This window comes from Schistocerca piceifrons, chromosome 2 (assembly GCF_021461385.2).
Source record: "Schistocerca piceifrons isolate TAMUIC-IGC-003096 chromosome 2, iqSchPice1.1, whole genome shotgun sequence".
NCBI lineage: Eukaryota > Metazoa > Arthropoda > Insecta > Orthoptera > Acrididae > Schistocerca > Schistocerca piceifrons.
Genome location: NC_060139.1, coordinates 740,685,134 through 740,698,833, shown reverse-complemented (window position 1 = coordinate 740,698,833; position 13,700 = coordinate 740,685,134). Strand labels below are relative to the sequence as shown.

At 32.8% G+C, this 13,700-nt stretch overlaps 1 protein-coding gene across 1 annotated transcript in view; it reads right to left on the bottom strand.

Annotated features, from left to right (window-relative positions):
* Positions 1–695: 695 nt before the first annotated feature.
* The window catches only part of LOC124775814 (regulating synaptic membrane exocytosis protein 2-like), a 966,162-nt gene continuing 953,157 nt past the window's right edge, over positions 696–13,700 (bottom strand). The window contains exon 22 of the mRNA XM_047250647.1: positions 696–5,239. Within this exon, the coding sequence (XP_047106603.1) occupies positions 5,237–5,239 (3 nt within the window). The 3' untranslated portion in view covers positions 696–5,236. The remainder of the gene's footprint in view (positions 5,240–13,700) is intronic.

Genomic DNA, 13,700 nt, shown 5'->3' with positions numbered 1-13,700 from the left:
AACTTGCAATAATTTCTCAGCTTTTGTAAATTTACAATGACAGCTCACTGCTTTGTATAGTATTATTCTATTTTTGTGCATTTTTTGACAGACTCCAAATTCTTATACCTAGTGTTCTCCTTAAAGCAGTTTAACTATGTATAGTTGTGTTGAAAAGCATGCATCAACTTTCTGTCACTATTTGCCACTACTACATTTTTTGAAACACTGTTATTAGTGTTGGTGTAATCTCGATAGTGGGATGTCTTTCAAGCAATTTTTAATAGCTTGTTTGACTTTTCCTTAGTCATCAACACTTGTAATAAATATCCAGCATCTTGTATATGGGATTCAATATTTTCTGCTGTGTCCTCACAGAATCATACTTGAAAGTCTTTTTAAAACATGAGGATTTTCCTCTCAGAAGTACACAAGTGCGTAAGACAAGACTCAATGTGATGACCACACATTATTTTCAATATGAGAGTCATGCAATACATAATTCCTTCAACAATTTCTTATTTGCAGAAGAGCATTCCTATGAGAATCTTTGCTCAAACCTTGCAGTTTGTTCACTTCTATTTTTCTAGAAAACTGCATCAGATTATTAGTTGTTAGTATGCAGCAAAAGAAAAATGCAAAATCTGCATAGTGCCTTGTAAATGAGTGATTATCATAATGAAATATGAAAGGTACACAAAAACAAAAAGTAAAAATTCATATAAAATGCATTTAATAACAAAATGTTTTGAGCTTTTTTTCCACACACACAGGTATATCACCTGTTACAATATTGTTCCAGTGCACAAACATCATTTGTTCTCATCACTTTATCTCCAAATGAAATTGGTATGAGTAAACAATAGATGTATCACATTAGTAACAAAAAATATGGTACTTCTGATTAACTGTAAACTCAGTCTACAGTGATGATGACAATATTTATCATTTTTTGCAATTTTCTTTCCATAAAAGATGAGCTCTCATTTAACATATGCAGTCGAGAAAGCTGGATATGCATATATGTTAACTCAACATACAATTTATTAATAATGCAGCTTATTATAATGTCACGTCTTGCTCTCATATTATCTACTCTATATCTCCAAAGCTCATGATATCCTCGTACATTACCCAGTGTTGCAAAGCAAGGTACTGTATTGCATAGAAACATTTTCTCATTCAAGAATGTTGTCTAGTGCAACTTTTTAATTAAATTCTGGTTATTATTTTTGTTAAGCCCCTCATACTGCTCTCTGTGTGAATATTTATTTATTTTCCCAGTTAACAAAAATGAAATATTATACTTGCCCTATTACAAGTGGAAGCTGGTTTTTACTCATATCTGTAACAATGTTGTGCAATAAGGACACTATCACAACATTATTCAAGTTTCCTCTCAATTAATGGACCTATCATACATCCATCTCAAAACAAGGGCAGATAACATAAAATACCACAAAGAAAAGCATACAGTTTATAAATATCTATTGTTTAACATCATTTGGAGATATTTAACAGGCAAATTTAAGGGGCCGACCTGTCCTAAACACCACAGAAATTTGTACATCACTGTCATATTGTGCAGAAGGATGGATGTAAAATAACATGGTTGAACATATTTTTATGACATGTGTTTTTCCGGGAGTAACAAAATTAGAACAAACTAGGCAAAATTTTTATGGTATGTGTTAGAAAAAGTAGTCAATAAAAGAACTACATAACATTTTGAAATAATATCACCTGCAGATAAAAATAAATAAAAAATAAAAATCAACTGTTTGGGTTCAGCAGGAGGTACATAATGTACCTTCATATCTGAAATTTTATCCATATTTGAAAGTATTTAAAAAAATACCTTAATAAGCAACAATATATAAAAAAGAAGAATTGATAAATGAAAAGTTACATAATTTGTTTCTCATGTTATGTCTCACATCATAAGGCTTGGAAAAGGTTCATAGTTTCAATTTTTCAAATTTGGCTGTCTGAACAGTTGTATATTTTAAGAAGAGTAGACAGGAATATGGAATATAGAACCTCAAAATGCTCACATGGCAGTAGCTACTATATTCCTATTTGTTTGTGATTCTTTATGTCTGAACTCATTCACACTAAATATACAACAGTAATGTGACAGTGATAGGGTACAACAATAAATATTACAGTGCCATGTCTGGAATAATATTTGTGTGGTTTGGCATAACCAAGAGATTATTCATTACTGAAAATGATCATTATGACCTTTGATGTGAACCAGAAGCTAACTTTAAAATACAAAGTTTATAATTCCTGATTTCCATGACCTGGAAAATATTTAAGGCACAGGATTCAATGTAGATTTTGAACTGCCTTCAGATGACCACATGGAAATTGTTTTATCAATGTATCTTATTTTAACTTAACAGATGGCAATGGGTTTCTTGCTTGTAATAAGCAATACTGGTAACAAAACTGTTACTTGTATGAGACTGAGGACAGAATAATGCCACCAAACAATAAAAATAAAGATAAAATTGGGATGGGGGAAGCAGTATTTTAGTAAAATTATTACAAATATTTTAATAATAATTAGGCAACTTGTTGCTCATCTGACTGCAGCTCAGAATTAAGCTGTAATTGTAACATTAATAGCAATTACTTGATAAATTTTACAAAGTTCCATTCATCCTAAAGCCATTATACTCTCAGGTACACAACAAATTGAGTAAATACATTATTTAGGTTACTTCCAATTGAGCAATGTACAGTGAACTACAAAACATATACAAGCACTTTTCTTCTCCCTTTTTCTTCTTTTTTAAGAAAGAGAATAGGAAGAAGAAAATAAAGAAATAAAATGAGGATACCAGCAAGTAAATCACAAACAGCATTTAAGTGGTTTAAATGAAATGAAACAAATCATATCTTGTAGAGGAAGTGATTCCTCTATAAAGGTCCAAATGCAAAATATCAATTATAGCTGCCACCTAGGTGAACTGTTGAAAGACAGAATTTTCGCAAGAAGTGAATTTTAACTCCTTGTGAAGAGACACTACTTCCTTACATGTTTTAGAAGACTTATTATTATCACTAGTGATTCAGCCAATCCATGAACATTATCAACAGTCCTTTACACAGTCTGACATATTCATATTTTTTCATACAAATGGTCACAAAGATCACAAGAATTGTACTTGTCTGAAGCATGATACTTGTTAAGGAAATCTATTTAATAAGGATAGGAAGGCCCCTTTTTTGGGTTTTTCTGAATGCCTTTAAGGATAGGGAAAACATCTGACAGTATACCACACATTTAGCTCACATCGTGATAATACGTATATTTTGAATTTATCTTTTGTGCATCATAAAATTGCACTCCATACCATATCAAATTTTCATGAAATGTGTCAAAAACTTTTAAACAAGCAAGTCATTTTAAGTATACATGTAGTAATACTCTCTTGAAGGTATCACTTATAATAATTTGAATATAGATATATAGATATATATAATCATATATATATATGTACATATTGTATTTAAACTTATTTCAAAATCATTTGTTACTATTGTCATAACCACCATCACCATCATAAATACGTAACATACTTGCTTTTATCTGTAAGGACTCTGTAAAGGGAAAACTTCTCACTTATTTGTAACCTTCTCATGGATTTCTTGCAATATTATTAAATTTTGTGAGGAGCATTGAATTTTGATGGCTATAAGTATATACTACAAAACGTTCTCTTTAAATTGTTTCATTTGGCAGATGCATTCATGGAAGAATTTCAGACAGGAGACAAAATAAATATTAAACATATTAACAATGATAGAAAGAAAATTTGTAATTTGTAGTGATTTTATATATAGGTTATGCTCCTAATCAGATGGGAATACAGGCAATACATTAGTAAAATAAAAGCATTTTACTGTATTGCTAATCCTTAAAGGCTATAGAATATGGTTCAATGGGAAGTTTGCTCTTCTACTGACAAACTATGTATGATGAGAGTAAGCAATCACACTTCCACATCATATAATTTTAGACAAAGTAAGAAATTACTGAATAAAAAGAAAATTATAATTTTGGTATTGTTGTATTAGATTTTCTTAAAAAATAATGTTTTAAAAAATACAATAGTTACAATTTTCAGCTGTTTGTCTTTTTGCTAGGTATCACTGGAATAAAAAAAGGACAAAACATGGCCCACACAAATTCCACAAATTCACTCTTCCGCTTGTTCACAGCTTTTGACTTTTTTCGTTTTGCAGTGTTGAGAGTTTTTATATTTTTATAATTTTTGTCATTTTTATAAACAACCAAAAGTCATTCATTAAAGTCTTTATATTTTAAGTTTTTATTCACTGAAACGTCTGGAAGGCTTGAGAATTTTTTAAATGTTCTGTTATTTATATAGTTCAGTCTAAGACTGTTTCCCTCAATGCATCACAAATTGCTATATACAAAGTCTTATTTCCCATTGTCGGATAATTTTATGAACTTTATGCACAAAGCACACGCACATTCTCTCTCACAAACGCAAACACATGATATATACACGTTTATCTCCATTACATCCATAGAAATTATTTTATACAGCTCTTCAAAAATTCATGCACGCTATGTGCATCTTATTTCAAATTATTTGTAAGGTTTATCACTGTATTTACATTTCACTTTGCTTCACCACAGAATAACAATACATATATATGTATTCATGTTTGCATGTGGCCAGCACCACTGTATTATTGACAAGACTATTATTGTATTCAGGCAGAATATGTTATTTAAAGCTCAATGTTTCCTGATAATTTTGTGAACGAATTTTCATGCAGGCACAGTCTTCTGTTACCAAAGAATTGAAGATTTACAGTGGTACCAAAATTTTACATCACTCCCATGTCTGAGAACACAAGAGATAGCAAAAGGCTATGCTTATTTGGAGATGTCATTCTTGGAATGGTAGTACAGAAAGTATATGACGAAAAGATAAACAAAACAGAAGACAGCATGCAAGCTGTATGTCAGTTATTTACAGTCTATTTCATAAAGTCACATATGTAAAAGTAAAACCTGCAACTTTCCTTGCCTTTCTACCTGCTTTCAGTTACCCCATACTCACATAAATACATATATACATATATAAAGGACTTGTGGAGTTTCAAAATTGTTTTATCACATCGTTGGAATCAGATCACTCACAAATCAGTTTAATGAGAGGTGATTGCTGCTCTTGCAATCCTGCCTGCTGCTCTCCTCAGCACTGCATTCTCACTGCAGACAAGAAAATAAAATTTTGTTAATTTTATGCTCTACACCATTTTATGCTTTACACTGTACCATTGATATCCTCAATCTAAAAATTTCTTACAGTCTGTGCAAGTGCACTGATGTACCTACACGCCAATAGCGTTCTGCTCTGAATTTTGCCTGAGTTTGCATGATAAGTTGTACTGCAGGTCTTAGGAACATCTTACAGAGACTTCCTCAGGTTCATGCATAATATTATAAAAATGGATGAGACAAATAATTAAGCGTGAGAACATAATTCACTAAAGATTTCTTTGTTTGTGTGTACATACTAATGTTGATGTTTGAATGAGTGAGAGACAGAGAGATAGAGAGGTGGGGAGGTCAGAGGGTCAGAAATAGAGAGGGGTGAGGAGAGGGGTAGGGGGAAAGACAAAGTGGAATACAAAAGTAAATAGAAGCATGGGATGTGCAGAGAGTAAAGGAAGGTAGATGTGTACATCAAAGATTGGTTGTTCTGCATTAATACACTGCTAAAAGCAAAAAGATTATATGTAAGTAGTCATCTGGAATAGTTGAACATATCTTCATTTCTTAGATGGAGCAACACAGGGTAAGGAGTAAAAAAACTAGACTCACATTTGAAAAGAGCCATAATAAAATAATTACCTGGACATCTATTATAGATTTAGGTTTTCTATGAATTTTCCTAAATCTGTTATGCCAGATGGGCTCCTACAACAAAGCCATAAAATGAATCCTGTTTCACTCTTGCGCAACAGATTTAATGTTCAACCTCTAATGGTGTACAGTATAAAGGCCATTAAATTACAAGCTTTCTTCCTTTGTCAACAAACAACTTGCTCATTGGGCATTCTTAGAATTTTTTGATATCATTCAGCCACTCATTCTTTTGTAATGTTCTGTAACTCCCACCATGAAGGATACCCTTCAGGGATGTGAAATAAGTCAAGATATACATTAGTGTGAGACAGGACATCATAGAAACTTAATCTACACACTATGTTAACAATAAAATACCAGTGCATGGCTTAGTGTTATTCATTGTTATGTGATATACATTTGATCAAGCAAATTAAAAAGAAAGCTGCTACTTTGAAAACAAAAATTCTGCCTCCCCAGTTTTACTATATAGCTGCTGTTTGCCAATTGTCAGTAGCTAAATATATACTAGACATGGTCAGTGGCGGCTGCTGTGCAAGAGCACAAGAGCATGTGAACACCCTAACTTTCGATACCTTGTGGATTTATTGGTTATTTTGTTTTGAATACTATTAAATGCAACATAGATGCTGCAATCTGAAAGATATGGCACTTAAATCTGCCATGTTACTGCTCCTCTAGACTCATTGTAACTTGGCATCAGGGTCATGAGTACACCATCTGTTGTACATATTTTAAGGAGCTTTTGCGCATGCACAACTCATGTGACATAATTGGCTTATGGGACAAATACATACATATTTCATACACAAGGTGCACAATTCATGGTGCGCACAGATTTTATATCAATGGCACCAGGTGGTACCACACTGCTGCACACTTTTATCCTCGTTCGCTCAGCATAAATCCTGCCAGATGATAGCACACTCCTCAGACATGCTAATTCACTCACTATATGCCATAGTAAAATTAGATCAGATGTCAGTATATTTAAAGTTGTACTTACTGTAAACCTATTATGTGGGTTTCTGAATGAGTTATAGTGTATTAAGTTCTGAATTTTATCATACAGTTATCCATTTGAGGTGCTGAGAATCATAAGGGCCTAAAGCACATCACTGTTGATTGTGAAATTGTAGCATTTAGTCATGATTTCTGAAATTTGTTGATTTTATGGTGAGTCAGGTTTCTCTGTGATGTAGGCCCACATTGTATATATAAAAATTCACAAAAACTCTATCACTGGTTTCTCTGATACATGAACTAATTGAATCTATTTTAAATGCTAACAGAAAAGGAAAGTTATGAGGATGGGTAGCTCAGTTGGTAGTCCACTTGCCCCTGAAAGGCAAAAGTCCCAAGTTCGAGTCTCGGTTGGGCAAACAGCTTTAATCTGCCAGGAAGTTTCATATCAGTGCACACTCCATTGCAGAGTGAAAATATCATTCTGGGAACAGAAAAGTAAATTGCCAGGGAAGTTAGCCTCAAAGGAACTAAAGTCTCTGACAACAGATCCTTTGATCGGGAGAGTGACAAAATCAGAGGAGCATGACTACAAGCAAACAGCTAACAAGGAAATGTACACTTGTTGTGTATTCTACTACATTTTCAGCCTGGGAGTAAATTCGTGAACTAATATGTCTGTTAGGTATCTTGTACATTTGTCCATAAAAATAGAAACTCACAAAAATGCCAACTTACACAAAATTGCGAAATGGAGAGTTGTGGAGGTTTACACATTATTTCGTTTTTGCCCTAAACTGTATTTAATTATGACAAAACAACATAATTCCACAAAAATAATTCTTTCTTTTGTCAAATAAGTTATGCACCTTATTATTATAATAATTATTATTATTACTATTGTTATTATTATTAGCACTGGCTGTAGTTTTATAAACTTGTTGATAAGCATAACTGTTATACTGCAGATGCTTCTAATTTCACACTCTCACATTTATCTGAATCTAAAAATTTGTGAACACCCAAAATGTATAGTTAAGAGCCACCACTGGACATTGTGCTTTTGAGGAAAACTTTTCCTTACATTCACAAATACTGAGTTCCATCAGTAGTAAATCACTACTTGACATGCAGCTTTATGACAAAGACATCTACTGGCCCCATGGTTAACAGAACTTTTCAATCCCTAAAGTAGATAGTCAGATAAAACTGTGTGTTGGACCGAGACTCGAACTCAGGACCTTTGCCTTTCACGGGCAAGTGCGCTACCATCTGAGCTACCCAAGCATGACTCACGCCCCATCCTCACAGCTTTACTTCTGCCAGTACCTCATTTCACATCAGCGCACACTCTGCTGTAGAGTAAAAATCTCATTCTAGATAGATAATTTGTACCAAAAGTGGTTAATGAGAAATGTTTTTAATAGTCATTGGAATTGGTGGAGATTCACAATTTTTTGCATTATTAAAGATAGGAGGTTGTTCACAACCTACCAGGGTACCTAACTCCATTCTGAACCCTAGACAAGGAAGCAAATCCTACACTTTTTTAAATTTTTTTTTAATTTTTATTTTTGTTTATTTCATTCTCTGACTGTACAAATCACAGTTCAGTTGAACCCGATGATTTTTATTGCCAGCAACAAAATCCATTATAGAGTAAATGTACTGTAAAGTACCTTAAAAAGACTTGTGCAAGATGTACAGTTATACACTTTACACAATATTCTTACTGCTCATTCTGCTGAATAAACACTGAAACAATTAGCTATGAACCACTGCTAAGCATTTTCAGCTATTATTCATGCTGTGTTTTCTAAAGTTGAGTTTGGACCCTTGATTGTCAGCAAACACTACAGTTTTTGAATTTCATTTGAAGTCACTAGAAGATCATTTGTGTAAGTTAAAAACAAAAGTGGGCCCCACCTAGTCTTGTGGCACTTTGCATGTTACGTTCCCCCATGTTAAGGTTTCATGCCTGGGATATAGTCTACATAGAAGGACTTGCACCAGGTGCCAAGCAACTCCTGGCCAATAATGTCATCTTAATCAGCTTTATGTTATGATGTTTTGTTCTCCTAACTGTACAAAAAAATTGTATGCAGATGACAAATCAATAGTGTGTAACCACAAAGACTACATGAGTCTGGAGGTGCTGTGCAAAATCAGCTTTATATTATCATGTATTGTTCTCCTAACTGTACAAAAATATTGTATGCAGATGACACATCAATAGTGTGTAAACACAAAGACTACGAGAGTCTGGAGGTTCTGTGCAACAGTGTAACTAATGCAATAGTCAAGTATTTTAATGAAAGCTATCTAAATGTAAGTGCTTCAAAGACTGCAATGCTGGAATGTAACACAAGGAAGCAAACAGAATTTGACATGAAATTATCCATAGGAAATGACATTGTAAAAAAGGAAAAATGGACAAAGTTCTTGGGAATTACAATCCAGGACAGCCTCAAATGGGACATGCGTATCGATTCCATAGCATGTAAGCTGTCGAAGAATGTGTTTGTTATAAATATGATTAGCAAATATTGTAAGGACATGTGTGTACTAAAAACTGCTTATCATGCCCTATTCTCATCAAATTTAAACTATGCTGTAGAAATATGGAGTGCAACAACTCGAGCCAACCTAAGCACATTATTTTTAATACTACAGAAAAAAGTTATCAGAATTATCTGTGGTGCCAAAACTCGAGAATCATGTCAGAATCTGTTCCCAAAATTAGGTGTGCTTACCATTATAGGTGTATACATATTGAAAGTTATATTGCTTGTGAAAACAATAAATCCAAATTTCAACTGTGACCTGCACCAGTACGATACAAGGCAAATGTTCAGATACCATGTAAATAGCCACAGAACAGCTTTATATGAAAAATATGCACTTAATGCTGGGCTGAAGCTAGCCAATGCCCTACAAAAAAGTCTCACAACCCTTCCTACTAACAAATTAAAAAATCAGCTAAAAAGAATTCTAATTGAAAACCCTTTTTATTCCCTAGATGAGTATTATATCTGTATGAAAAGTGCTTCATAAGTATGTCAAGCTCATAGTTTTAACTACAACTAATATAATGTTGATAACAACAATATTTGTAATATTGTGATTGTATACTACCAAATGTAAAATGCATCAAAATGTAAAATTTATTAATACAAACAAATCTTTAGTTTGTAATTTATAAACTGACATATTCAGAAGAATAATCGAAGAATAATCTGTATGATGTCCTGAAACTGTATTATTTCTAGGGATTGTATCTGATTATTTGATGTTGAATAAATATTATTATTTTTATTATTATCTGATGGTATAAGATTCTATCCATACAAGAGAGATGCCATTAATGCTGTAACACTAGTTTTCCAAGCAGAATTTCATGATCCTGTTTGTATATTCTGTAACAAGGTTACAGAGTATATAAACAGGATAATTTTTGGTTTTTAGCTCTGCTAGTACTTCTTGCTTTATGAGCTCTGGTATTGATTTGTGTGTGGAGAATCCTTTACAAAAGCCAAACTGAGAGTCAGTTAACATGTTCTGCTCAGTTAAATGAGTAAGTATTCCATCATATGCTACTTACTCATACACTGTGGAAAACATTGGAAATAGCAATATAGGTCTGAAATTAGAAGGTTGCTATTAGAGGTGGACTGCTTTATTTCCAGTTTCATGGATGGGTGTTACTACAGCATATTTAGATCTGTGTCACTGAATGATCATACAGATACCTGAAGGATAATCCTATCAAATTAGCACAATATTTGAATAGTCTATCATAACAGCCAGGAGAATGATTTCTTTTTAGTAACCTGATGAATTTTGTAATGTCCTTTGGGTTTGTATGTTTGAAACTAATATCTGTTGATGGTGCATGCAGTTTCTGCACTAGTAAATCTAATACATCTATATTTGGTTGTTTATTATTGGAGGCAATGTTTGCAACCACTGTGAGGAAGTAATAATTGAAATTAGTGACTAATGATTTGAAAATGTCATCCTTTCTGCCAAGGCTATTTTCTGGTGTCTCAGTTTCATTTGAATATCTAGTTTCATTTGTTTCTTGTTTAATAATGTTCCAAATAGTATTTACCTTGATCTTGGAGTGTTTTATTTTTGAAGCATAGTACATGAGTACTTTCTGATGAGAGACGAGATTTGACAATACTGGTGATAATGAAGTTTTGAATTTTGACTACTGCTTTTTCTGTGACTTATGTAGAGCTCTCTTTTCTTGTACAAGAAATATTATTTCCATTATTCTTGCTTCTGTTCAGTTTCACTCTTATTTGTTCTAGGGGAAAACAATACAGAAAGTGATGTAAGAACATGTTTTGGAAGGAGTTAAATTTTCCATCAGCACTATTTTCTTATAAATTTCTCCTCAGAATTCTTCATGTAATTTCTCTCTGCACATTATGATAAAATCATTCTTCATTATTCCGTGATTAAGTTTTATTGTGAATATTTGATCATTTTTGTCAGGTAAATCATTGGCAATTGGTTTTATAGATAATTCACTACAGGTTGTTGGGTCTAAAAACAAATTGTCATTAGCTGTTGCACTAACACCTTCAGTCCTTGTAGCAAATTCTACTTTGAAAAACAATCTGAAGCTGGTCATCAACAACACTGGGTGCCCTCAGTCAGTATTGTCAGACAGAACATTAACGTTAAATCTTCCAGAAACAATGATTTTCAAATCGAGCCTGCGCTGCCTTATTAAAACCTTTATGAAACTTAAGATAAACTTTTATGAAACATAGGATAATTTGCACTGCTGGCCTGTAAATTGTCAGTACTACAAGCTTGTGTGTTGCCTGATTTATCACTGTGAAATGGCATTCAAAAAGCTGTTCAGTACAATGTTCATTAAAGTGAAGGTCCAGGGATTTAATTCCATTTTTTCATATATAACCTCTCCCTCCTTTTCCTTATTAATTCTATTCCAAATTAAGAGTGAGGGTAAAGTGATAGAAGATGCTCAACAGATAGCCAATATCTTCAATAAACATTATGTGAACATAGCACTGAACCTAATTAAAAGTCTGTGCAGTTCAAACAACAAAAACATAAAAGTACCAACCTGTGAAAAGACAATGTTTCGTACCCAGTAACAGAATGTGAAGTTAGAAATGCTATTAATTAACTAAAAAATAAAATGTCTTGTGGTATTGACAGAATTTCAGACAAGGTAATCAAACATAGTTCTACCAGTATAGATACTCACCTAACTGACATTATTAACACTTCTTTCAGAACAGGGGTGTTCCCATCAAAACTAAAACTCTCCATAATAAAGCCATTTCACAAAAAGGATAGCACAACTGACATAAATAATTATAGGCCAGTGTCATTATTGTCAGGTTTTTCTAAAGTAATTGAAAGAGTAACGTATGAAAGGCTAGGTGACTTCCTAAATAAAAATAAAATACTCACTAACGCTCAAAATGGATTTAGAAAGAACAGATCCACAGAAACGGCAGTCTTCCAATCCATGAAAATGTTCCTAAATGCCTTGGACAAGAATGAATTAAGCAGCAGGATATTCTTAGATTTATCTAAAGCATTTGATCTAATCAGCCATGACTTATTTTATGGCGTCCAGGGACTCACCTTCAACTGGTTCAAGTCTTATCTTTCTGATAGACAACAGAAAGTACAAATATGTCATGAAGGCAAAGAGTAACTTTCAGATTTTTTTTAAAAAAAAAAAAAAAAAAAAAAAAAAAAAAAAAAAAAAAAAAAAAAAAAAAAAAAAACCCTAGCTATGGAGTGCCCTCTGTTGTTCTTGGTGTATATAAATGATTTGCCAAATCACCTGATAGTTGCAGAAATGGTGATGTTCGTTGAAGACACTAGCATTTTCATAAAAGGATACACTGAGGAAAATCTACAGCAGAGTGTCTCTAGGACAATAAATGAGACAGGAAAATGGTTTAGCAATAATGCTTTGATCATAAATAACGATAAAACGGTATTGATGAACTTCAGTAATATTAAAAGTAAAGCTAGAAGAAGAGTAAAAGCTGAGTAAGGGAACTATATTATTGCACAAGCTCCATACACTAAATTCCTAAGTATATGGGTGTATGAGCACTTGAGATGGAAAAAGCATCTATAAGTTTTGAGTATAAAACTAAGTAAATGTTGCTGTGTGCTAAGAATGCTTTGGGACCGTTGCAAAACTGAATCATTGCTGTGTGCCTATTATGCTTGTATGAACAATTGCTTAGATATTTTGTGATCTGGGGAAATACAGTACTGGCAAAACAAGCTTTCAATCTTCAAAAAAAGGCTATTAGAATAATGAAAGGGATTCCCTGTAGAGTGTCATGCAGGGAAATATTTAAAGAATTTAAAATAATGACTCTTCCTAGCTTATACATCTCTGAATGTGTCTGTTTTCTGAGAACTCACCAGGAATTTTCGACATTAAATAATCAGGTTCATACCCATGAGACAAGGAACAGACATGATTTTAACAGAGACACCCACAGAGGAAAGCTCTACCAAAAAAGTGTAAAGTACCAGCAAAAAATACTTTTTGGTACATTGCCTGCTACAATAAAGAAAATTAAAGAATTTCATAAATTCAAGATAGATCTTAAATTTTTTTTACTAACACATAGTTTTTATAACATTGAAGAATATCTGAATATTGGAAATTAATATTATTTATATATACTGATATAAAATATTTGTATTTATTATCCAAGTTTTTGAAACAAATATAAGAAATTATATTGTAATTGATGACATCCATACAATGTATATTGTTAACGGATGAATAAAGCTTGTATCTAAAACACCAATTTAC